The 25,858-nt window shown below is 39.4% G+C and overlaps 2 protein-coding genes across 2 annotated transcripts in view; one reads left to right on the plus strand and one right to left on the minus strand.

Annotated features, from left to right (window-relative positions):
• Positions 1-2,959: 2,959 nt before the first annotated feature.
• Positions 2,960-4,741, plus strand: spmip11 (sperm microtubule inner protein 11; the record flags this gene model as incomplete). The annotated part of the gene is made up of 4 exons (XM_083919617.1): positions 2,960-3,064; positions 4,212-4,388; positions 4,477-4,600; positions 4,693-4,741. The coding sequence occupies exons 1-4, from the start codon at positions 2,974-2,976 to the stop codon at positions 4,739-4,741; spliced, it is 441 nt and encodes a 146-aa protein (XP_083775743.1). The 5' UTR covers positions 2,960-2,973.
• A 3,069-nt stretch (positions 4,742-7,810) lies between these two features.
• Positions 7,811-25,858, minus strand: part of LOC310951647 (adenylate cyclase type 6-like) — a 28,585-nt gene continuing 10,537 nt past the window's right edge. Inside the window, exons 3-23 of the mRNA XM_083919969.1 lie at positions 19,657-19,806; positions 18,082-18,203; positions 16,826-16,937; positions 16,398-16,525; positions 16,129-16,287; positions 15,538-15,679; positions 14,981-15,109; positions 14,858-14,886; positions 14,631-14,778; positions 14,435-14,532; positions 13,468-13,555; positions 13,247-13,363; positions 12,980-13,138; positions 12,658-12,833; positions 11,270-11,296; positions 11,120-11,149; positions 10,898-11,030; positions 10,449-10,712; positions 10,153-10,357; positions 9,874-9,998; positions 7,811-9,184 (exon numbers count right to left, since the gene is read on the minus strand). Of these exons, the coding sequence (XP_083776095.1) occupies positions 9,056-9,184; positions 9,874-9,998; positions 10,153-10,357; positions 10,449-10,712; positions 10,898-11,030; positions 11,120-11,149; positions 11,270-11,296; positions 12,658-12,833; positions 12,980-13,138; positions 13,247-13,363; positions 13,468-13,555; positions 14,435-14,532; positions 14,631-14,778; positions 14,858-14,886; positions 14,981-15,109; positions 15,538-15,679; positions 16,129-16,287; positions 16,398-16,525; positions 16,826-16,937; positions 18,082-18,203; positions 19,657-19,806 (2,670 nt within the window). The 3' untranslated portion in view covers positions 7,811-9,055. The remainder of the gene's footprint in view (positions 9,185-9,873; positions 9,999-10,152; positions 10,358-10,448; positions 10,713-10,897; positions 11,031-11,119; positions 11,150-11,269; positions 11,297-12,657; positions 12,834-12,979; positions 13,139-13,246; positions 13,364-13,467; positions 13,556-14,434; positions 14,533-14,630; positions 14,779-14,857; positions 14,887-14,980; positions 15,110-15,537; positions 15,680-16,128; positions 16,288-16,397; positions 16,526-16,825; positions 16,938-18,081; positions 18,204-19,656; positions 19,807-25,858) is intronic.

The raw sequence follows: 25,858 nt of genomic DNA on the forward strand, positions 1-25,858 counted from the left end.
ATTACTATGTGAGTCATTTGCACATTGTTTGACAGACAGAGTGATTACCCTTTTTTAATTTCACTGTATGTAAATTCTCTTTTTACAAATGTGACTAATAAAAACTTTGAACTTCGATAATAAAATGAAAGGTAGAAAGAAATGCAGTTCATCCTTCTTCTGTTCTTTTTTCCCCCACAACTTTATTTGCAAATTGTCATAAACATCATGTGACAGAAACAGTTGTAGATGATGACTACCTTATATATGGCAGCCATTTTTCTTTCAATGAATATTGCAATCTTACATTATGATGACATTTAAAAAGAAAGAGTGAGTGATCAAATACACAATATAAAAAAGAAATAAATAGGTAGGATTTATTATCACATTTCTTTGAAAATATCTTGTAGTATATCAGCCGTATAAATACTTTTCCTATGAATAATTAGGAAAGACTCAAAATCATTCCAAAAATGCAGCTCATTCTTCGCAGCAATTTGGGTGAACATGAGGAAACAAAGGAAGAAGTGAGCAAGAAAAACAAGGGAAAATTCAATCTTCAATCTATTTCTTTCTTTAAATGCCATCTCTCAGTTATTGAAGCATTTTCCTGTAACAGAAAAACTTTTTTTTTTTAAAAAGAAAAGGTACATATTAAAGGAAAATGCAGGTGATTATCATTCAGTTCAACAACAAGAAGCTGTGCAGTTTTGTGCAGGATAAGCAAAAATATATTAGCAGGGGTTCTGCAAAGTTGTTATGCAAGTGCCTTGTAAAGTTCAGCTGTCGCTAAAATGATTTCACCAAATCCAAGTGGTATTTTCTATACAGTAAAGTAGCAAAATGAATAGCTCCAATTATCTCTGACTTATTGCACCTAGGTGTCGATTTGAGTACAACTGACACAGCTTTGCTTGAAACTTCACCCAGGTGTAAGTAGATCATTTGAGCCCTGCAGTGAGAGACCTATTTATTTCTTTACTTCATGATTTGTTCAAGTTTGGCTCAGCATCTGCTGCAGGGTCACACCGCCAGTACGGACAGGAGGAACAATAACACTTTGAATGTACATTAGGTAATGTGAGAATGGTAAGTTAAATATCTACATATTCAGATGCATGACGAGCATCAGATGAAGACCCACTGGTCCTGATTCCTTCTGATAATGTCAAACACTTCCCATGGTTACATTCAGATCAAACAAACTTAGAGGTAGAGTGAAAAGAAAGAGGAAATGGACAAGTATTTCCTTTTCTAGCTTGAGTCAGTGTTGAAACGTGAATTGCTGCAGCTGTGTCGATGTAGAAATACATGTTGGACCTGTGTGTAGATCCAAACTTGCTCATGTGCTGCTGTGGTCACAACTGGCAGTGTTCAAGAGACACCAGAGCTTTCCAGAGGTTGCATGTTAACTCAACACAACAATGCCAGCAATGAGTCATACCTCTTGCTGGAATGTCTATTCAAAACACTACAATAACAATAGTACAATAGTATGTTTAAGATGGGAAAAAGGAATCCCAAATTGCATGATACATTTTAGCGGTAGACCGATTAATCGGCCAACAGATTAATAAAAATGAATAATTATAGCTACTTTAACTACAAATACCTGTACTTGAGTATGTCCATTTTATGACACTTTACATCCTTTAACTCCACTGTTTAGAAACTTAAAATCCATAAGTCAGTGTTAGTGACCCTGTACTGAGGTAATGAACTGGCCATGCTTACGTGTTATTACCCAGATCAGAGCAGGAAAATATGATCACTGGAAAACTGTTTTTTTTTTTTTAATCAAACCCATGTGTCATTTTCTTCAAGAGTCATTCAACGTGACACAAAGAGTTCAACATTTGTGCCTGGTCCCCTGGGATCTTGAGAAGGCTCTTAAGGTGAGGCTTGAACTCCTCTTCAGTGTTAAAAGCAGGACAGTTGTGATATGGGACGGCATGCTGCAGGGTGACTCCTGACTCAACACACATGGTGCAGGTCTACAGGTGTTACAGGTACAGGAAAGGTAGGCGTGATGGTTGTAGGAATCCTATGTTTCTCATATGGTAGCATAAAAAGTATGAATACAAAGCAGGAAACTCCAACCTTTCCATGAAGGGTGAGTCAGTGGTATGCACAGGGAAGCAGCCTGTAACAAAGGTGAAAAGAGACCACATAAAATACATCAATATAGAAAGACAGAATTAAAAAACATCTCTATGAAAGTTACATTATATATATTGTAAAATTAACAAAAATTAAGAAACTTGAGCGGTTGAAGATGAATGAATGAATATAAAGCTAATATATAAACTTTCCTGCTAAAACTGAACATATATCCTGCTACACCAACAATCTTGGAAAATGTTAAATTCATACATTATCTATATGACTTACAAAACTTTGTTAGTGTATTTTCACTTTACATGATTAAAGACCCTTTCTTACTGTTTGCAAGCTGTGTGTAGACAGGCCTATGTGTAGGCCTTATAATTATAAATAATAGTAATATTTGACATGAAATCTATAAATAAACTCAAAGCACTGCAGCTATAATAAGCTGGTCACATTTATTAATTACATTTATAAACATATTTATGCATAATCAATTAAAATGACCCCACATAATCATAATAACGAGTTCACATAGTAAAAGGTAAGATTTCCTAGTAGTAACGTTAGTCAACAGGGGACTACCATGATTGAAATCAGCCCGATTGGAACTGATCTTATTGTGTTTCCATGGTAACTTGGGTGATTAAACACTTATATATTTGTTGTCTTGATTGTTTTAGACTATTTATTTATTTACTAATAAATGTATTTATTTCTAGCTTAGCTGTGTTTCAACAATAGAAATACCGTAAGGAAGGATTTATTCATTTATTTCTATGTTTTCAACTTTCCCGTTAGGATACCTCGCGAGAGGGCTGGGTTTGTTGCCATGGTTACCTCTAAACTTGTTTTTCGGTGTAGCGTTAATCTCGGTCCAACATTATGGCCTTTTTCGGTGTTACACACCTGGGTTACCAAAACCCGATAGGTGATAAAATGCTAGTGAATGCCAGAGGAGCGTCCCAACCCCAGGGTAAGAGGAGCTGGACTTCACCTGGTCTAAGTTAGCTAACGTTACCCACAGTGAAAACAGAACCTGTAGCTAATGTTAGCTGCTAGCTTCAATCCGACTTTAAATCCTAACTGTTACTTATAATATTTACTCAGGTAACATTGGTCTCATTGAGATATTTTTTCAAGAGACATCTGAGAACAATAATCAATTATCATATAACGTTAGTAAGACAAGCTGTGGTGAAACGTTCCTAAGTACATTTACTCAAATATATTAACGTTTATAATTGTTTTTTTAAAAAAAGATTCAATATGAACATTTCTTTTCTTCCACGTTCCAGAGTTACACACAATACCAAAGAAAAATGTTGAGACAATTATAAAATAGGTTAAAATAATGTAGTAGTTTTAGCCAATTTATTATTTTTGAGTTTTTCATAGTGGTCAAATCTGAATCTTTAAAAATATAAAAGGAGAGTATTTTGTTAAGCCAAATCATTTTATAGATATATGCTAGTATTTTGTCAAATTTAGGTACTAGTTACTCATTTTGAGGTAGGCTTTGAGTATTTCCATTGTATGTTACATTAAAGCATACTTCTGCGCTTCACTCTAAGGCAAATATTGCAATACTTTCTTTACTCCACTGTGTTTATTTTATATCTTTAGTTACAAGTTATTTTTAAGATTTAGAATATTAATAGAAAATGTAAATCTAAAAAAAAAAAATCCAAATTAATTAATTCTGATATATCAGCTGCCACATTAAAGTGATGAACACACATTAATGCATTAATATGCAGTAATATGATATGATTCTGAAGTGAGACATTCTATATAATGATAACTTTTACTCATACTGTTGTACTTTTGCTTAAGTAAACGATCTGAATACTTCTTTCACCATAAAACAACAACACGTATAAGGCCAACAATTAAGTGAAAAAAATAGTAACGATTTAAACTCGTAAAGGGGAGGAAACAATTTAGCTTACCAATCAAATACTACGAATGCATGCCTTTAGGGCGCTTGATACTGTATAAACATGCTATGTTCTAGCATTTTTAAATGACATTTTTTTTAATAAGTCTCGTGGTTTTTATAATAGCCTCAGGTTTATTCATTTTATGATCAGTCGACACTATAGCAACATATCTCTTTACAGATGGTGAGATTAACGTCAGAGCAGGACTGCCTCCATCTCTTCAAGAACAACAAGGGGCCCTGAGATGTACAGACACATGCGACAGTTACCACCAGCCTGTTCCCTACAGCACTGACATACACCATGGGAGCCATAAGCAATACAAGGAGATGGTCAAACGGGTTCAAACACCGAGATGTGAGCAGACGTAGAAGAATTAGAAGTGTCTGATGTACTTCGCTGGAATCACAGATGTATTCAAGTGTCTGTCTCCTCTCTTCTTCAGCCCCTAACCAGCTGTACATAATGCCTCTAACTGACAGCCAGCAGTATGGATGGGTGATGTCCAGGAACCCTGAACCATGGACCCAAGTCAAACGGTTTCCCCGAAAGAACAGTGAGATGACAAAGTAGGTCATGCTTCCAAATCTGATACTGGATTTTTTTGTTTTTACATATAAAATAGACATCTGTGAGTGTAATCCACGTGTTGCTTTCCCAGGTTTGTTAAAGAAATGTCAGCAACAGATCGGGAGTTCAGCCTGTTCTGACAGCCTTTCTACTACAGATGCCCACACACACACACACACACACACCAGAGGCAATATTACTTGCTGTGTGAATTTTTGAGATTAAACTGATAATAGATCCACTTTTTGGTTGTTTCACTTGTGTTTTTTTCTTTTAAATCTTGTGTTATGATAGAGGCTTTTCTTTTCCTTCACAAGTTCTTTGATTGACTTTTAAGTAAAATAAGGGAGGTGACCCTTAAGTGGGATGATTGTTTTTTTGGTTGTCAGTTTATCTTTTGGATACTGAATATGTACTTTTGTTTTTTGATAAATGTTATAAAAAACAAACAAAAAAAGTAAATAAAAATTTTTATCGCAAAAAACAAAATGACAGCAAATATAAACCAATACTATTTAAATAGAGTATACATTGAAATTATATGATGTCCATTCTAGATATGTCCAGGATATAGAAATACTTTTAAACACAGACTATGAGTAACTGCCTATCTAGAACAATATATTTTCACTTTCTTTTTTAGCTCATGACTTCTATCCTAAAAAATCCTACTATTTTTTATTGTGGAGGGGAGTCCGACAGAATTTTCATCCTGCTTCTAACTATTGTCAGGAAAGAAGAAACTACTCCATAGTCACCACGATTATTTTGCATAATCTGAAGTGAAAACACTCGGTTTTCAGGTAAAATGTGTTTATTATAGAGAGGGGATACATTTTGTGAATGGCTTTCAGTTCTACAGAGATGTAAGATTAGTGTCTAAATTCCAAAGACTGATACCTACCATAACCTACCTGTGGATGGTGCAAAGTGGCACTGCAGCTCTGCATCTGGATGATAATGGTTTCATGTGTTTTCCATCAGTGACAATGTCCTTGTTTTAAAGGTAGTCCAGAGTAGTCCAGACCCTGTGAGTCCAAACAGGGTGGTCACTGCAAAAAACTCAACTGAAGCATTCTTAAGCAATCTATTTCACAGTAAAAAAAAAAAAAAAAAAGGCGACTGGATAAGAGCAAATTACCAGTGTTGTTGCTAAGGTTCGATTCTATGAAATAAGTGAAACTTAGTGGTTTGTGGGTAAACATCCAAAGCAGGGCAGTTGTTTCCAGTTAGGGGTCATTGGGTACAGTCAGTATTAGAATATACTAATGAAACAATATTATTTAAAGAAGAGTCTAAATGTAGTTATTAAGAATGTGTCTATTTACCAGTAAACTGCTTCCTAGTAGTGTTAAATAACTATGTAATGGCATGTTAATGTATGATGAGCCTCTGTTCGTGTCCGGCTGTTAAGTCGTGACGTAACGCCCTTTCAAAATATGATAGCCGGTCCAAGCTTTGTATTTCTACAATGCAGCAGTGCCGTGTTCCCCGTTGTTTAAACGGATCTGAGTTTTTGAAAAAAAAAACGTAATCGTCATTTTGCCTCTTTCTTATGGATGAAAAAGGTGTCTAATTGACGTTAGAGGTGATCGAAATTGTTCACATGTTCGGCCGCTGTGTCTGTTTTGTTTCAACGGAGCTTTTGGACTATGAAATCGTATTTTGAAAGGGTGTTACGTCAGACTTGGCAGCCGGATTGGTGGCCACAGGTAATATGTATATATGCAGTACATCTGACCACATTGGTAAACATGAACACGCAAAGCAGCCATTGATTTTTTTTAATTTTTTTTTTCTTCAAGGGGAAATGTTATTTTTCTCTTTGTCATAGTCCTCAACTCTTCTCGTCCTTCAACTTGCAAAAAAACCCACTCCCCTTTCAACTCCTCCAACTCAGGGAAAATACAAATAAAACAAAAACAAATACGGAAGGATTCATCAGGCCTGAGCAAAACACTGTTTCAGTAGTATGGGGGACAACCTTCCGCCCTTCTGCTGTTCCCCCCAAAACATCCCAAGAGTTAACAATCAACACAAGTCTATGGACAGCCAATAGAAATAGAATACATACAATGCACATTTTTATAAACTCATGTCCGTCCTATAAACTCTTTGCTTATATGAATCACTCTTCATTGGTCACAGTTCACTTATAGTTGGTGAGCTCCGTTATTTTACTGTCCCCTGGTGCTCCCACCACGCCCCGAGGCCAAATATCGTTGCACAGGAGGGGGGACCGATAGCAACAGGTTGCGTGAGCTCGCTTTGGTACAAACATGATCAACTGTTGGCTGCCATTGTTTAGTGTGGCGGAAGAGCTAAATCAGGGCTCATTCTCCCAATTACAAAAAGCTGAAGCTGGAGAAGCCAAGATTGTTGCTATGATGAAAATGCTCACTGGAAATCCTTCTGGACGACCCCTCGTCCATTTCTCTCCGTCCAAACATCAGCAGTCCAGGCACTGTTCCTGTTCGGTGTTATTCTATGATTTGTTTTATATTAACTTAAGGCAATTGAACTCAGCTATTAGTACTTTTACTGAGTGTAGGGTAAATAATACAATAAATATATATGTAGGTTTATTTGTACTTCCCTCTTCACCTAGTGTAACACCACATGTCATTTGTTTCTGCTGAGAAGTGAGTGTGTGGGAGGGAGAGGTCACCTTAAAGCCTGACAGATTTACAATACTGCAGTAGTGGCATAAAAAAAAGCACAGTGAATCATCCGTATGTGTGTGTGTTTACTGCTATGCTTATGTGAGCATACACCACTCGGGCTCTGCTGCAAAGGCAGCTAATGGTTATTACTTGCTATACATGATCACACCTATCGCCAGTTGAAATACTGTATTGTACATGAAGATTGAACAGCAGAATTCATTGGCTGCAGTTGATCAGTTGGTACCAGTGAGCTTGAGCTTTACAACTGGCATTTTGCAAGAAAAGCGTGCTGGTCTTTGATCCTTTTCATTGGAATGGAATGATCATAATAAGCATAATAATTAATCAGAATAATCATCATCATAATAATAATAACAACAACATTAAGAATATACAAATGATGGATACAGAAGTGATACAAAATACCCTCTGATCAAACAAACAAAAATGAAAACAAGATACCACAATCAGACATGCTTCAAAGCAGTTATGTTTGGCAAGAAAGCAGTTTTTGTTGTATCATAAAAACCTCACAGTGAAAATAGTTATGCCCCTTCAGGATTACAAAGCACAGTTTTCAGTCAAAATCAATATATATTTCTTTCCTTCGTCTATTTCTTCTTCATAGAAGAATCAGGCTGTGTGGTACCACTGCGCTGAAATCCGGGGTTTCTCCCCCTGATGGCTCTGGATCTAAGTTCCTTCATTTCCGTTTGCACCAAAAAATACTTCTCTGAAAGGAAAGGAGCCGTCGATGACAATATACTGTAATGGCTGAAACCTGCTAAACACTGGCTGCTCAAGCTCCAAGTAACCAATCTGACATGAAGTGAGGATGAAGAGGATCCCATTCCCAGCTGAAGCTACTGCTACTCCTCACAGATAAAAATATAGATTTCAGATATCGCCTTCTAGTAACATCCTTAGTCGTCTTTAGTCATTTTGTTAAGAGGTTGAGGGCAACACCATAATTCAGAGTTAAAGTGATCAGCTCTTTACTGCCTGAATGACAGACAAAATAAATTAATTGTACATATTTTATGAAAACAATGAAGCAGCCTGTGCTGCCAGCAGTTGGCCACAAAGACAGAGGGTTCAGGCCCTCTGCCTAAAAACAGAGGCGGTTATCATTGCTGACTTTAGCGAGAACATATCAAACATGTCTTGCCTTGCTTTTAGTAAATACTTTAGTCTTTGGTCAATATATCCCTCCTCAGTTTATACATATATTCATACACACACAAATATGCATGTACATACACACTTATAAACGTGTAATAAACTGGATATTTGTGCACGTATGTATTCACACTATTTCATAAAGGACCTTTTGCACAAAACATCAAGATCAAAATAAATAATTAATCAAGAAACAAAATATGAGTACCTGTTCATAATTCATGTGAAATAAAAAATTACCAGACCCCCCCAAAAATAAAAGTAGCCTTATGTACAGCGTTAATCTTCTTTTGACACAGGCTAAAAGGCGTTGTTTTAAATAAACAGACTTTGCATCTTTCAAGAAGCCTGAGAGAGAGGCTAGACATGAGAAAAACACGTGTCCTTCAACATGTACTTGAGCCAAAGTGGCTGTCAAACGAGAACATTTTCCTCTCATCAAGAACATTTTTCTTTTGAAGTCTTTAAAGTTTTTATCCTCTTTACTTTTCGATTCAAGTGATGGCGTCTCTAGTTTTTTTAGCCATTCGCTCACACTGTGAGTCCTCGCTCAGTGGTGCTGTGTCCTTGCAGTTGGGATCATCCCGACATCTGCTGCTGTCACAGCTGCTAACTGTTGGGCGGTCCTTCGTTCAGGAAGTAGGTTGTCATCTCCCCTTTACCTTTGACCTTAACCACCCCACGACACTCCAGTACGTACCCTTTGTTTGCAAGCACCTGGTAGAGGTCTGTAGTCACCTGAGGGCAGAACGGAAAAGATACATTTATATGTAATATAAGATGCAAATAATTATCTGATCACATTAAGGAACACAATGCATTTTTTTAAATTAAGAAAATATCACAAATTTAGGGTCGGTCTTAACCTAGAGACTGGTCGTTATTTAAATGTTTTTCGTTTCCTCATCTTCATTTAAAGTTTGCTGACAGAAGGCTGCTAATTTCAGCTCTGATGAAGCTACAGTTCCCCCTGTAGTTTGGTTAGAAAAGTAACCTTTATTCCAAAATAATGATAGTAAAAAGCTGCTCTAATCAATATTTACATAAAGTCATTGGGATTAATTTCTATGATAAATTCATCATCAAAAGTACAAATGGTTATTCAGAAGACGTCCTCAGCTGCTGCCTATTTTCACAATATTTTGACTGCTTGGGTAGTTTAGAAAAAGGGTAAATTATATCAGTTTTACAGTTTTCCAACAATAAAAAAATCAACATTATAAACTACATGAAGATTTTATTTATGTTGTATTGAGTTGCAATATACTGAACAGGTTTACCTAATAAAAAGGCCACTGAGTGCAATGTTAATTCAACTACTGCATGTTTCATAAATATTGTTGTTTCAATCTTATTTTGATTCTGAAATGTATTCATAATAAATATAAACATACTAAAACCCATGAATTATGTCACATGACACCTACCTGTATGCAGTCAGGTACACCTGTGCTGTCCATGCGACTGGCCACGTTGACTGTGTTTCCCCAAATATCATATTGAGGCTTCCGCGCACCAATAACCCCCGCTACCACCGGCCCAATGTTGAGACCTGGGAATTAAAGACACTTCACTGCATCAACAAAGCTAACACTGTTACCCAGTTACCATATTAAATAACTTTACAAACATATGAATCATGAGCAGGAAAAGAAAAGCTATCGTTTTAGTCAATTGAGCATGCTGTCTCTGTTACTTTCACTTACCTATCTTCATCTGGAAGTTGTTGAAGGAATGCTCGTTGATGTACTTCATCTGCTCCCTCAGTCTCATAGCGTAGTCAGCCAGTGCAAGAATGTGTGAACGACCCTCCTTGTCGTAGGTGGAGTCGTTGAGGCCGGAGGCCGCCATGTAGGTGGAACCAATGGTCTTGATCTTCTCTAGCTGCCTGTACTTCTCTTCACTGATGATCTGAGAACATATAGTGACGACATTTGTTCAACTTCAGGTGTAAGCAAAAGGTCAAGGAGACGACACACTGTGCTTAACAAACAAACTTTACCTCGTCAAAGTCAGCAATGATCTCGTTGAGCAACCGGAGACACTCCACTCCTTCGTTGTTGGCCTCCAGCTCCACGTAGAATTCAGAGAAATTGCTGATGGAGGCGAACATGACGGCCACACACTCACACGACTGGTAGTACAGCTCATCGTTACGCCGTTCACGCGCCAAAAAGTGAGCGGCCACGTCCTTAGGCAGAATATTGTGGAGCAGGCGACGATTGTAGGCTTGCAGTTCCTCCATCTCCTCCTTCTCCTCTGTGGCCTGTGAGTGAAGGTTCTTTATTAAATACTAGCTGTTTTGAACGTCTGGAAGAATACTGCAGCTATTCTATTAGAAGACGTTAGTAAACTAGACCGCTCATCATCTTCATCAGCTTTTGCAGACATATGGAGAGATTGTGTATTTAACATGGGGAGGTGACGCCCTCTAGTGGACGCTGCACTTACCTGTAATTTCCACAGGAAGTCGAGGCGTGCAGTAGATTCAACCTGCTGGGCGTGCAGGTACAGTGCCAGGACAAAGACTGTGAGAATCACTGGAGTCATGACCCTCAGGGACACTTTGGTCACAGCAAATGGGCTGCAAAGTGACGAAGACACGGTCACATTAATGGAAAAAAAAGCCTTGAAATGACAGAATAGGGAAAGGGACACTGAATGTAATCTTACCACTGGTTTGAAGTTTCATTTAAACTGGACCTAAAAGTACAGATATAAAACAACAAAACATTCTGGTCAATACAAATATAGAAAATAATACTTATAATATTAATTCATTAAATGTTTCTTTTTAATCTAAATACAAATTAAAATGCTTACCACTGAGCACTGGTTTCATTTAAATCACTAAAAAGGAAAAAAAATAACATTAGAACCAATAATGAAATATACAAAACTACATATATTCTTTAACATCCAGGCTGGGTATTGTTTCAAAACATTTGATATTGGTTTCAATGTGATTCAATACTGATACTGTTTTTTTATTTAACAAAATACGCGAAACCCATCAACAAATCACTGCCAATTAAGAAAACTTCTTCAAATAAAGACTAAAGTTGAAAAAGTTCACTCATTTAAATGAGGAAATATGTGAAAATAGAATTTCAATACCCCTGATTAGGGATGTCACAACATGAGATTTCATATCACCATTGCTGTCAGAGGAAATATCACGTTTCACGATTATTAACCAGGTTATTATTTATTTATCGCTATGAAAGAAAAAAATACACACAAACATTCTTTTGGTCCTGCAGATAAAACATGTCAGCCTGCTTCATACTGAAAGTAGAGGAATCCGCACATACTCATTGGAGTTACACCCAGGTAACTACTACATATGCTGCAAGATTCAGAAAGTAAACAGGAACACGTGAACTACACCAGATTGTTTTAAACTGTTTTGTTCCAGCTCAGTAACGCCACATTCTCCAGTTACGACTTTACCTTGACTTGAGCATATAGGGATGGTCGGTCATCTCAAATTTGTTGGAACATATTCCAAGTGTTGGACTCTTTACAGTCACTTTCAGATGACACGCTTTGCAAATTGGATATACATCTTTTAAAACAACTCCCTGCTCATTTTGTAGATATCCAAAATGCTCCAACAGTGTAAATGTAAAGCCCCTGAACACCCACACAGGTGTTTTTAGTTATTCTGGCTGATTAGACCTCTGCTTGGGTTGAAGGTGGGCGGGGCTTTGATGAGAATTTGATGGGGATTTATGAGATCATAAATGTCCATCCACCACTAAGAATGATACAGGTGCACTTTGTCCTGCCTTAACAGGTGAAACAAGGCGAACAGGAGACTCTGGAGGATGTCAATCATTCCCAGTAGACACACCCACACAGTCCTGAGAAGAGGTCGAATCAACTAGTTAACTGAAAACACCTGTGTGGGTGTTCAGGGGCTTTAAGGCACCTCTGGCAGATACATGACGCAAACAACGTGACTTGGAAACACGTTTTCACAGGGCAACAATGCAGGAATCAGGACATGATATACACATATCATAGCTTCTAAAATTTGTGCAGTTATGAAATTTGGACATTATGCAACTCCAATGATGGCAAAAACAAATAATCCAGATAGTCAGTCAGGTATTCAATAAGTATTGAGCCAGCCCTACATTCAAGACATGAAAAAAAGCTGTGTGGTTTTCTACATACAAAATTATCCTGTATTAGCATCCACTTACATGGCATTGGAGGTGACAAAGAGGTCTGCGTTGTCGAATAGTGCTACTTGTGGCCACTCCACCAGCAGCAGGAAGGTGAGCTGGATGAGCAGCATGAGGGCCAGCTTCCCTATGCTGCTGATCTGCAGGAACACTGAGCAGGCCAGCAGCGTCAGCAGCACACTGTAGCTGAAATACTGGAGAGCAGCATCACAAAGAGGTATTATCAACAATAGATCTCGGAAAAACACAAATGCTAATGTGACATTTTCACTTTTGAAATGGTTGGACGCGTTGCGTAGGGAGCCCGGGCGGTGAAGTGACGACATAACAATACACTCACCTCAGGAAAGGGGCAGGAGGGGCCTTGGTCAGGACAGATCTCGAGACCCCCTTCAATGGACACATTCAAGCTGCGGATCAAACAGGGCGTCACCAGATCTGTAGAGGTGTTCAGCTTCTCTGCAACACATTGTTCCAAGCTCCGGGTTTCACAGGCAAACTGCAGTGACACCACACACACACACACACACACACACATTAAGCATGATTCTCAACATGTATGGTTTGTGTAAAGTACTGTGTGCATACTCTGTCTCTTTAATCTTACCATATTAACAAAGGCAGAGATGAAAACGAGGATAATGGTAAATACTCCCACCAGGGTGCTGTTGGTGCGAGACTGGACAATCTTCTTTGAAACAGTCTGCATTGCAGCTGGAAAGAGCTTCAGCAGGGAAGGAGAGGGAAGGTAAATGATTTGCAAATTGAACATACAGTGGAAACATATTAGCAAAATGTCTGTCTGTTTGTTTTGAAAAGCTCCGCTACCTTGATGCACGAATATATGGCACAGATGAAAAGGATGTTGGCGAGTATGACGAAGATACTGATGTAGATTCCCAGCATGACTGGCGTGCTGCAAGGGAGAATACATCAACACAGTTATAGAGAAACATTTAGGGTGATTTCACATCAAACCCTAAGCTGTCTATCACACGGTTTTGCGTGTGAATGTGTTAGAGCAGATGATTTTCATATATTTATCCATCTGTTGTGAAATGTTAAGATCTTGCAGGTTTTCTATGTAGGTGATGTGTATATTTATGCAAGATTATTTTCTAAAAGTGAAAAGGAGTTAGGTCTGTGAATGTTCTCATTTGTCCAGGTCATTGTTATCCCCAAAGCAATTTAAGTCAAAAGCAACTGGACTTGGTTATTTGTCTAGGAAGACATTTCACCTCTCATCCAAGAGGCTTCATCAGTTCATGTACACATCTGACCAGGATGGGACTGGACCAGTTGAAACAGTAAGAAACGGTAAATTTCCTCCTGTAATTATATGGAACAAGACGCCCTTTTACCTTTGCTAAGTAGGTTTTGTTTTCGGTTCGGTTTGTCTGTCTGTCAGCAGGATTACAGAAATCTATAATTTTACGTGAAACCCGGTGGAAGGGTGTAGAATGAGCCAAGAACTGATCTGAATCACAAGGCGGATACACAAATTATTTTTCAGTTTTGTTGACATTGCGAGATAGAGCATGGCCTTGGCGAAGGTCTACGCTCTTTGAGTGTCCTAGTTTAGTTCTGTTTCTATGAGGACACACAGATAAATAAGAGTCTGAGTTTATAATTATCAACAGTCTGAGTTTATAATTATCAACTTATATCTCTTTAAAAATAAATAAACACACACACACACACTGGTTTTTAGCTCTAGTCCAGACCAAAGGTGTGAAAGCAACCATAAAAACATACTGGGCATACTTTACAGTATGTGAATGTCTGAAGTACTCACTGTGGAAAGACAACAATCTGTATGAAGGATATGAAGCAGAATACTAGTAGAGTGCAAGCAACATAGCCTCCAAAACGATCGTCCACCTTCTTGGAATACTGCAACAGGAAACAGCAGAAGAAGAGTCAGTCCTCCATACAAGAGTTATATTTAAGCTGAAGAAGCATGGACGATATTCAGGGGTCTTATTGTGAACCTTTTTCTCCAGGCTAGACGTCTGGAAGGTGAGCAGGAACTTTTTAACGTGGTCTTTTCTTAGCTGGTCAATGCTGCGAGCATCAATGGCTCGCCCCAGAAATTCATCCACCTCGTCCTCCGGGTTCATTGCCTCCTGAACACCACGGCTGCAAAAAGAGAAAGGTGTTAATGAGATCAGGTAAAGTACTGAGGCAGCATTTTGAAGCATCAACAATCAGTACTCACTTGTCTTTACTGGAGGTCTCATCAATCCCCTGAAGAAGAAAGAAAGCAGAAGCAAAATATGACTTTCACAGAAAAGCTGCAGCCCGGCTCGATCCCCAGGAGTGTGTCGGTGTTGAATCTCACCATTTGTCTGAAGACTTTGGAGTCTTTGGTCCTGGAGAAAGTTCTGTCAGGGACCCAGCGTGGCATCAGCCCCTCATTAGAGTTGGCTCTCGTCCGTTGCATCTTAGCCATCACCGCCTTCTCCTCCTTCTGCTCAGAGGGAAGAACATGATGGCTTGACCAACTTTTCTCATGCAATGCAGTCAATGACAATATAAGTGACTAAGTACACTAGAAGAAGAGGTCTTTCATTCTTTTATTACGCCCACGAGGGAAGCGTAAAGTCAGTTCAGTATCCAGAAATATTACTTAATTCACAAATCCGTCCACTCACTTTCTTTAGGTTATGCGTCCTTCTCAATTCTTTTTATTGCCGTTAATCTAAGTGTTGTCCTGCACATGAACACATCCAGCTTCAAGCCTCTAGGCCCCCGCTTAGTTACTCAGTGGGAAATAGGGAGGTCACAAATTTAAGGGGCTTTTTTGGTGGATATAAGTCTAGAATGTCAGCTCCTTTACCCTGACCATAATAAACCTATCATATGTTTAATTAGCTGTGTGTGTTTTAGTGCACTGACCCGTTTCTGGCTGCAGCCGAGGACCAGGAAGGTCTCGATGCTGTTCTCCTTCAGATACGCGTTCCTCTCACCTCCAAAACCTGGTTCCACCTCATAGTCTCCATTAAGATACTGCAAGGTGGCTTTAGTGATGTGGATCCGCCTACAAAGACACAAAGGATTTGATTAAAAACCAGCATGTGTGTGTGTGTGTGAGTGTCATTTATTTAGTCTGCAAGTGGGTGTGTGTTTTGTTTTTTTACTTAATTGGTATAAGCAGAACTTGGGAATGCCAGACTCTTTTCTGAAAAACCTACCATATAACATGTCATTAAAGGGCATTATAAGAAGAAACTGCATGAATTATAATAAAAAATAATATCTGATTCACATTTTTTGCTTTGTTCGAATACAGAGAAGTAACTTTATATTATCTGTATACTTAATTGATTATAAAGAATCTTAAAGTCTTTTTATTTTTTCATAAAATAAAGGAAATTCTGTTAACCCCCAGTAAATGGTGTTGGGTTGTCAGCTCTTCCCCATTGTGCTGTTTTATTTCTAATGTGCAAACTGCACATGTGTGTCTGAATCTGTGTTTATTTTCCTCACCCTGCTTTGCCTCCTGCCTCCATGTGATTGGCCAGCGTGACATCGTTTGACCACACGTCAAACTGCCACTTCCTGAGTCCAAGCACACCACAGTGCACGCGCCCACTGTGAATCCCAACGCGCATGTTAACGTTGACCCCCGTCACCTCGCGCACCAGCCTGCAGAAAACAGGAGATCAGCTTCTCCTCCAGGACAAAAAAACTTTGCAAAAGACTACAAACAAACCAACTCCAAAACAAACACATATGCAAACACTATTTCTACTCACGAGATCGCTTCTATCATGTCGACACCCATCTCCACACAGCAGTGGGCGTGGTCCGCCCGCGGTTCAGGCAGCCCGGACACACAATAATAACAATCACCCAAAATTTTGATACGCAGACAGTGGTTCTCCTGAGGAAAAGAGAGAAAAGGGAGTACAAAAGATTACAAGTTGGAAGTGTCCAAAAGGTATCTGAGTACCAAAAAGAAAAAAGGATTTGTTTGACTTTTCGGGAACGGTCACATCTGTATGTCAAGAATGACGCTACAGCCAAGATTAGCTAAAGACTGGAAGAGAGGGGAAACCGTTAACATGGGTCTGATAACAGAGTCTGATTGACAGCACCTCTGAAGCCACGTCCCAAAATGTCAAACTACTCCTCTGATAAAACGCAACCGACACAACAGAGGAAGGATGCTGTGGACACTTACCGATGCCAGTTTGTCGAAGCGGGCGAAGAGTTCATTGAGTGTCATGACCAGCTCCTGAGCTGTGCACTGAGACGCCAGGCTGGTGAATCCCTCGATGTCTGCAAACAGAATACTGAGGACGAGATACAAGCCGGAAAGAAAAACGATTTAAAGGGATGTTTCAGAATATTTTTGGAATTTCAAGTTATATGAGTTACAGTACTTCCATAATTATGCTGTGCACCGCCACAGATCGACTGTGGTGCTTGTGCATAGGAACACGAAATTTCTATGGCTGAGGAAATGTAGTCCCAAAGGAAAGGACTGTCTGGTGGCAAGGTAAAGCATTGAAAATATTCTACTGTAATTATAGCATGTACACTGATATAGATTATTTTAGGTGAGTCTTTTTTTTTTTAGATGGCTTAAATACGTTTTTTGCTGCTGCCCCCGTTCAGTACATTGCTTAGCTCCTGTGCCGGGACTCCTGTCTGCTTCTCCAAATCATCATTTATTGTGATGCACTGTGTTTGAATAACTACCTCATCCAACCCCACTTGAAAAACCCTGAAATATCCCTTTAATCTTGATTAAACCCATCAAGCTTCTTCATTTAGGTTCAGTATTGAAGTTTTAGCATCAGCAACTGATAATATTTTCATCACTTCACAGCAGCGGCAGCACTATACTGCAGTATGTTACTATCTGCTGACCTTGAGCGAGGCGGGAAGTTTGACCTTAAAGTCTTCTGAAGGAGATCTGTGCCAGTGTGTGTGTGTGTGTGTGTGTGTGTGTGTGTGTGTGTGTGTGTGTGTGTGTGTGTGTGTGTGTGTGTGTGTGTGTTTGTGTGAGGGACAGACAGAGGGACTGTGTGCAGTGTGTTTGCTCAGTGCTGTAATTGAATTTGTGCTGAAGCTCTCCATCTTTGGGGATTATCTTATCTTGGCTGCTGGTGATTAAGTATTCCCTCACTAGTGTTAATTAGCCTTCACTCTGCCAAACCACTCTAGCCTCTTATGACTCTGTGAGTGCGCGTGTGCGTATGTGTGTGTACTTAATTATGTTGTGAATCATTCTCAAAAAAAAAAATTGTTGTTTGGTGTTTATTTTTATGGGATTAAGCGACACATGTATTCTTATGTTTTGAGGATGACATGACATGATACTCTAGGGGTATGTTAACAAACAAATACTACTTCTACCAAAATACAGAAAGTGACATTTTAATTCATGGGGGGACGTAATACAAAGCACTGAGGCCAAGTGTCCCGGCTGACCTGACATTGTCGTGTTTCTGGATATAGATTTTATGGAACATCATGTCTTCCTTCTTGGCATTGATGTCAGCCTTCATCTCCATGGCAACGTGTCTTGGCAACACTGAAAGCAACAGACGTTCCTGGGGAAAAAAGCATGAAAAAAGACACAAAATGTTTGTGACATTCACAATATTATTGTCTATGTGCAATATGTGAAGTGTGTTTGTTTTTATTTGAATCACAAAACAAAAAGTTTTAAACTTTAGTTATTAGAACAATTCTTCTTATTTCTAGTTCAAAAATTGTGTTTTGGGCTGAATATAGAATTAGGATGAAGTTTAGTTTTAAGCAAAAGTTAAAAGGATAAGTTTGGTGCTTTTCTTTATTTATATTTGTGTCAATAAATAAAAAAAAACAATGAATTGATCCTCTAACAAAGTACTGTATCTAAAGCCTGATATTATTCCTCTGCGCCGTAGAGCTCCACTGTTGTTGAGAAACTATTAAAAACACATCAGTGAGTCACACTGTTGCACTGGCTGACATGTTCCTTCACTTTGATAAACATTAGCGCTGTATTTTGATTAAAAATATACCGTCCTGCTGCTGCTCTGAATTCACCAGATGTGAATTACTTTGTGGCTGAAAATACAGCAGAAGCACCATTTACTTCTCTCTGTTTTCAGTTTACTTTGGCCCCATTGTTTCAGAAAATTACTGAAAATAAGTTACTTTATTTTGACCAATTTTTAAACAGTGATTCAGATTCAAAGATTCAAGATCCAAATCTTCTGTAGGAATTGATGGGCTTGAGAGCAGCAGACAGCAAAGGCAAGTCAGAAAGTATGTTTGCTGTGCTGTTTTCACAGATAAATAAACGTTTCTAAGTGAGCTGACTGAAATGACCTTATAAAGCAGATCTAGTATCAAAGTCATTCAGTGATGTTGAGCCGGTGACTGAGTGTTTAGTGCTGCAACAATCCCTGCCCTCAGGTTAAAATGATTCCTGGGAGTTTTCAGGCAGTGAAGTGGGGAAAAGAGAGAATATACTCTGCATGTATTATGAATTTAGGGATCTGGAGAGAATATCTACAAATACATGATGATATTTGTTCCATAAAGAATGTTTGCAAAAGTTAGGGTCTAACTAACAACACCAGATATTGTTTTTGTGTGTTGCATTATGGGTCATTTTTTAGCATTAATGTTGCTAGGCTAGCTAGTTAATTCAAGTCGTTTTAAAAGTGTGTCTCTTAAATGAATCCAGAGTTTCTGACAGCTTGTGGTCATGTTTGCTGCCAGGAAGGAAATATAAATCCTGATGTCTTTACTGCAGAAACCTACCAGGGACTGAATCATCTGTCCAACAGCCAAATATATCACTGAATGCCATGACGAATAGCTCAAACAGACAACTGCCAGTAACTGCCTCAAAGAGCCTGACAGGAAAGTGTGCGGATATGAGACTGATGTGCAGAATTAGCTTCACTTGAAAACATACTTGGACGAGCTACACAAATGAGGGATTTCTACGTGTCGGGAAAGAGCTTATATCCTATAAATATGCGTGTCCATGTGTGTGTACAGGCCAACCTGTTGTTGATTCTCCCGCTGCAGGTGTAGTCTGGCCTGGATGTATCCTCTGGTCTCCTGGAAGGCTTGTCTCTGGGAAACCTCAGCGGGGTAGTGGGTACAGATACCAATGATGTTAGTGCACAGGAAGATCAGGACATTAGCGCTCACCTGGAGAGACGAGAGAGGAGGGAGAAAGAGGTCGTCAAGCTTAAGATACAAGGAAGAAAGGAGGATGCGTGTGAGGGAAAACCGAGGGAGTGAATGAATCATGATTTAAGCATCAAATTAAGTAGGTACAAATTAATTTCTCGTGTACCAATGTTGTTTTTATTGCTTCCAGGAAAAATGGGTTCATGCATCAACCTCACTGAGAGGTAAAATAGTGTAAGGATTAGGTTTAAATCATAAAACTGTCTGTTGACAGCAGCTGACAGAGAAACAGATACAGTACATATTAAGAGCATGACTTTACTTGAATAACTTTACATGAAAGTACATAAAAACCTTATCTGGGGACCGGTTATTATTGCCCTCTTTTTAAGTGTTAAGTTTCAGTCCTGCTTACCTTTTTTCTCAAACATTTCTGTTCTCAAGACAAACAGTATGTGCATTAAGGCCCCTTCACACTGTGTAATTTCAGGCCGTCTGAGACAAAAGCTGACAATTGTAAGAGAAACATGGTAAAAGCTTTGGTCGTCGGTCCTAGATCACACTGTGAGACACGTCCACCGACTGTCGGTCTGGAGTTTTGGCAGGAAGACAGAAAGACACTGGTCGGTGCAACATTTCATAAGAGTTATTTTGATGAAATTTAGGGGAATGATGGAGGAGAAATGAGATAAATCTTGTTTATTGTTTTGCTTTATATTCAGATGGATTAACGTAAGCTGATGGCGTGCCTCTGCTCTCGTACTTTTTATATTCACCATAGCTCTTAGGGCTGGGTGATTATTAAAATTTTATTTAATAATAATTATTTAACAATTACAATTTTGTCTCCCAACAAATATGAAAACAAGATCGTTGAGATACAAAGATTATTGTGGTGCATTCTGTCGCAGTGACGCTCTTTTTTTGGTCCTGTGTTGTAAATCCAGTGCGCCTCTTTTTACTTTAATTTCTCAGTTTGTTTATCAGTTCAATTATTTTAAAATTCAACTGAATGTTTCCAAAGTCAATCATGTTAAATTATTGTGTTCAGAACATCTGTCTGACATAACTCACACAGTGTGACACGCAATAAATGTACACACTGTTGTTTCACACTCTAAAGGCCTTTAAACCATATCCACTATCAACAGGATTAGAAGACAACGTATATTCAGCTGTAGGTCAGTTACTGAGAGAAAACATGTTGATCCAAATATTTGTGTCAAAGTTTTCTATACAAAATATTAATCACACTCTTTTAAACACACCAGTTTAATGTGCTTTGTCACACAACACGTCTTAATAATGAATCTATTAAACTCAGAGTCCATGGTTACATTATTACATGTCAAGTCGAGTGTGCAGCAGAAGGAAGCCCAGAGATGATGCATCTCGTATCAAACACCAACGAGAAGCTAAGAAAAAGGCTTTGAAGACTTAATTCGAGAAGGGTGGCGTTATTTTACCCTGCAGTTATTCCACCAGATTAGTTTACAAAGAAAATTCCCTTTTGAATCGTTCTACTTCTTTTCGTTCTCCAGTATTTATGAGCCATACTTATACACACATCGCCTACACACTGACATCTCCTGGGGACAAATGGAAATACACAAAAGACCACAGGGGTTCAGTGAATGTTCCAATCAGAATCAAGTGAAGTTAATTAATTTAATAGTAAAGTTAAAGTTATTCCTAAGGTGCGTGAAGCAGTTTGAGCAGTTTTTGGAAATGATCTGCATATCTTTGCATAAGCTTTGTCTGTGTTTTGTCCTTGTTTGTGCAGTGGATTTCCTGCACTTTTACATTCCTTTTGCAAATATCAATCATCTTACTGTTATTATCGTGTTTATGGTATAAAAGTGATGATTCAAAATACTTTCTAAAAAGAAAATATGGTGCAAACTTGAAATCGCCCATGACAAGAACCAATATTAAGGTTGTGTAAGGGGAAATGGAACAGAAGAGCATGAATGAATGGAAATGTATGCTACAAAGAGAATAATGACAATAACAACAAAGGGTTAAAGGTGACCCAAGATGTCAAAGTTTCCAGAGTTTCACAGACAAAAGAATAGAAACAGATGGGTAATGGATAGATGAGTTTAAAAAAAAAAAAGCAAACAAGACGTGGGGTAAATAATAGACCATCAGCATAAAGGACACTACAGATAAAATGGAAGACTGACAGGTGTTGATGTTGGGAAGGAAATAAGTGGAGAGGAGCAGGATGAGAAAGGAAAAAGACAATGTGAGGATGACAAGAGTATGAAAAAGTAGAAAGAGAGAGGGGGAGAGAGAGAGAGAGAGAGAGAGAGAGAGAGAGAGAGAGAGAGAGAGAGAGAGACAGATATGGGCCACAGTGACATTAGGCAGATGGCTCAGAGCGCTCAGCTCTGTTTACATTACTCTCACTGATCAAGCAAAAACAGCCACGAGACACAAGTGAAACCTGCAGCACGGTGTCTGAAGGTGAACGACTCCTGTCAGTGTGTGTGTGTGTGTGTGTGTGTGCGTGTGCAGTCAAGACTTTAATGTGTTTTCTTCAAATGCAATAAGCTGCAGCTACTGCAACTATTTATCTGTTGAGATTCACTCAACGTGTGTATCACACTCCATGTGTCTGAGCTCACAGGCTCAAACTAATTGCTTGCTTTTCTCAAGAGGGCAAGGGCTAGTGGGTTTACAGAGTACACAGTAAGGTCCTGTGTTTACGCAGCAGCACTCCACCTCTTTAGGAGCTCTGCTTGGCAGCGTTTACCTGCTACCTGTACACGCTGCCACGCTCCCAGTGCAGGGCCACTGCACCTGCTCCTCTGTGCTCAACAACACACTCATTTGTCTAAACTCATCACTTATTACCTGCCCAGCCTCTCCTGTGCTGGTTTGGTCAAGCACCGTTAAGATCATACCAGTACATATTATGGCACTATGCATTACGACTGACTAAAAAGGGTTATATTCGGTTTGCAGAGCCTAAAATAAACCAGGAATTGAACGTCACGTCAGCGTAACATCACATAGTTTGTTTGTTTTTTGCCATAAAAGCAGCCGGCCAGTCTTTGGAGAGGACCTCGGCCTAATCCCAGGATATCAAAATGGCATTATGTAAGAGCTGCTCTGATCTAGAAAGGACAGGCAAAACCCAGGAGTGCACACAACGTAGATTAAAATTCATTTTTCCACAAAAAGCCATCGACAGCTTAGGGAGGATATGCCGGTTTAATCAATAAATGATCAACGTGACTCTATGGATGCATTGCTAAATAAATGACCTCCCCGGAATGCAGGTCCTGCTGCATACCTGAAATACCTCCACAACGAAGTAAAAAAAAAACCTCCAACAATGTACTTTTTTTTCTACAACCCACATTATTTTACTGTCAGACATCATCATCTGAGATATTTATGCTTTCCACTTGTAAATCCCCAGAATCACGTTGCCAATGTGGCTAGTGGTGAGGTAAGAAGAAAATACAGGTGTCTAAGCAAACAAGTGCAATAATGATATCCACCTGCCTGTCAATGGTAATGCCTCAGCAGCAACACTGCAACTTCTCTCCACATCCATACCCAACACGCTTCACCACTACGCTTAATGAAACCCCTCTGAAACTGCTGTCTCAGTGTTGGACGAGCAAGCGAGGATGAGAAGGCGCTAATGGAACATTCAGAAACTTTATTTATAATTTTTCCCCCTTTTTATGATGGATTTAGCACAGCTGCCATTTACTTTAGCAGGAAGTCTCTGGTCCTGACAGTGAGTCTATAAACATTGACTTTTAAGGCCATCAGGACAGAGAAAGAGTGCTCTCTGAGCAGGAGTGAGCCATGCGGGAGAATGTGGACAAATGGGACATTTAACAGCATCCTACAAGTGTCGGACACTAATGTAACTGGATAAGATTATTAAAAGCAGCTATGATCAATATTTTCAACTCATTGCTTTTGGTTTTGTGGCCCACAACTTCACTGTTTTTTAGCCACCGCAGGAAACTGTTTCAATGACAGGCAAAGTTAGTGTCCAGCAGGTGAACACAGTGAAGCATTTAGCAACTAAAGAGCCAAATATTTTTCACTGGAGTTAGTGGAGACCAGTGGAGTAAAAGAGTTAAAAGAGAGTGACTATTTGAGTCACGTGGCTACATGAATGCTAATGTTGCTGTGTAAGTGTTGGATGTATAAATAAACAACTGTTTGCTAACGCCAAGTTTCTTATAGGTCAATGTTGTGTTCTCAATTTTGTTTGCGCTGCCCCGAACTGGCCCCCCAAAGAATCTGTTATTGCAGGTTAAAGGGCCAACAAAACGGAAAAATGATCAACAGCAAAAACAAATAAAGTCCCAAATATAATCCGTTCGTGCAATGAAATAATTAACCAAGCCTCTCTAAAAACAGACAGTAGGATGTGACTAATAGTCAGCACTCATAGTCCAATTTCACTTCAAACAGTCTTAATCACACTGGCTGAGGTTACCCGATGGTGCACAGCCCTTCTTGTAGAATGTCAGCCAAGTATCTCTTTACTTTTTTCTCATCGTGTTCAGTAGGTGACCTGGCCATGCCTTTAATGCTCTCCATCCCACTTAACAATACTCAGCCAACACCCAGCACCGACCACAGGAAGGTTTGTATGTATGTGTGTGTGCATACATGCAAATTCACAAAATTAGCAGGTCATGGAAGATCTTAACATTTTCCCCAGGCGCCTGGTATTACGACTGCACGCTTCATTTTCTCTGACCCCTTACAAGTCAGTTGACAGAATGAAAGGTTCAGAGGCTGAAATGAAATGAATCTGCACATACTTTATCTCGTCAATCATTTGGAAAGTCAGTTCATGTTGGTCCCGGAATAGAGGATAATTGGGCAGATTTTGGATCCAATTAACCCCTCACGACAATCGCAGGTGTGTTCACGATTGGCGGCTGGTCTGAACAGATTATCTGCCCAAATGATCCTGCAGTGTGAGGCGTTTAACAGACATAATCATAATCTTACGGACTAGATCGAGTCTCCCCGATTTCAAATCATTGTAGTGTAAAAGGAACAGCTATGAAATATTGAGCAGAAAGCTGCAATAGCTGATGAGAGCGAGCAGACCGTTTTTTTCTTTCTGAAATTACGTTTCATCGCACAAGTTTCTGTGATATCTCATTTAGCTCAGAAGTCGGAACTGGGAATGACGTCACACCAGAGTCGACTGCGTTCCAGTTACAAAGTCGAACAACCATTATTTTTATTTGGGTTAGCCTTTGATAGCAACACCAGCTGATAACAATGCATTATGCTGTATTTTGTGCTGTAGCAACATGTCCACGGATGGAAAATGGACAGTACCGTGTGTGGGATAGAGACACAAATAAGGGCGCCGCCATGTTGGATTGTGAGTCTATGTCCTGGATCTTGACTTGAGTCGGCTAGTGTGTTCATTCATTCATCTTCAACCACTTGTCCCTGTCGGGGTCGCGGGGGGCTGGAGCCGATCCCAGCTGACCGTCTAGTGTGTGTGTTCTTAAAATAAGAATATTAAAAATCTGATCTGATCTCCCAGGCTTTTAATAATCAGTTAAGACTTTAAAATCCTCTAGTGTGCACCAGGCATTAAAAGTTGTTTATGTGCAAAAACAAACTGTGTATGCAGTTTAATGTGTATGCAGGTATTATGTTCACCTTTCTGACTTAATATTCCTGTCAGAGAGCTCATGTTGAAGCCAGCCGTCATCATAGACCTCTTATGCGTGGAAGATGTTGCTGTGGTGATGGTGGTAATTATATATATAACTCAATGTTGTTATGGTGTCTCTCTCCCTCTCTCTCTCTCTTTCTGTGCTTCTTTCTCAGTCTTGTGAAAGGTTCTGCTTAGTGTTGGCCCGAGACTCACACCCACGGAGACTGTGAATTATCAGAGATGGCAGCGCAGCTTTTCACTTAGCAACTATCACCCACATTCCACAGCCTGCCTCCAAAGACCTGCAGTCCCACACCCAGGTTCAGGGAGGGGGCAGTGTGGGGGACCAGCTGAGGAGGAGAGGGGGATAGGGGTAGAGGCAAGTGTGTCGAAAACCACTAG

This window comes from Echiichthys vipera, assembly GCF_963691815.1.
Source record: "Echiichthys vipera genome assembly, chromosome: 9".
NCBI classification, from domain to species: Eukaryota; Metazoa; Chordata; class Actinopteri; order Perciformes; family Trachinidae; genus Echiichthys; species Echiichthys vipera.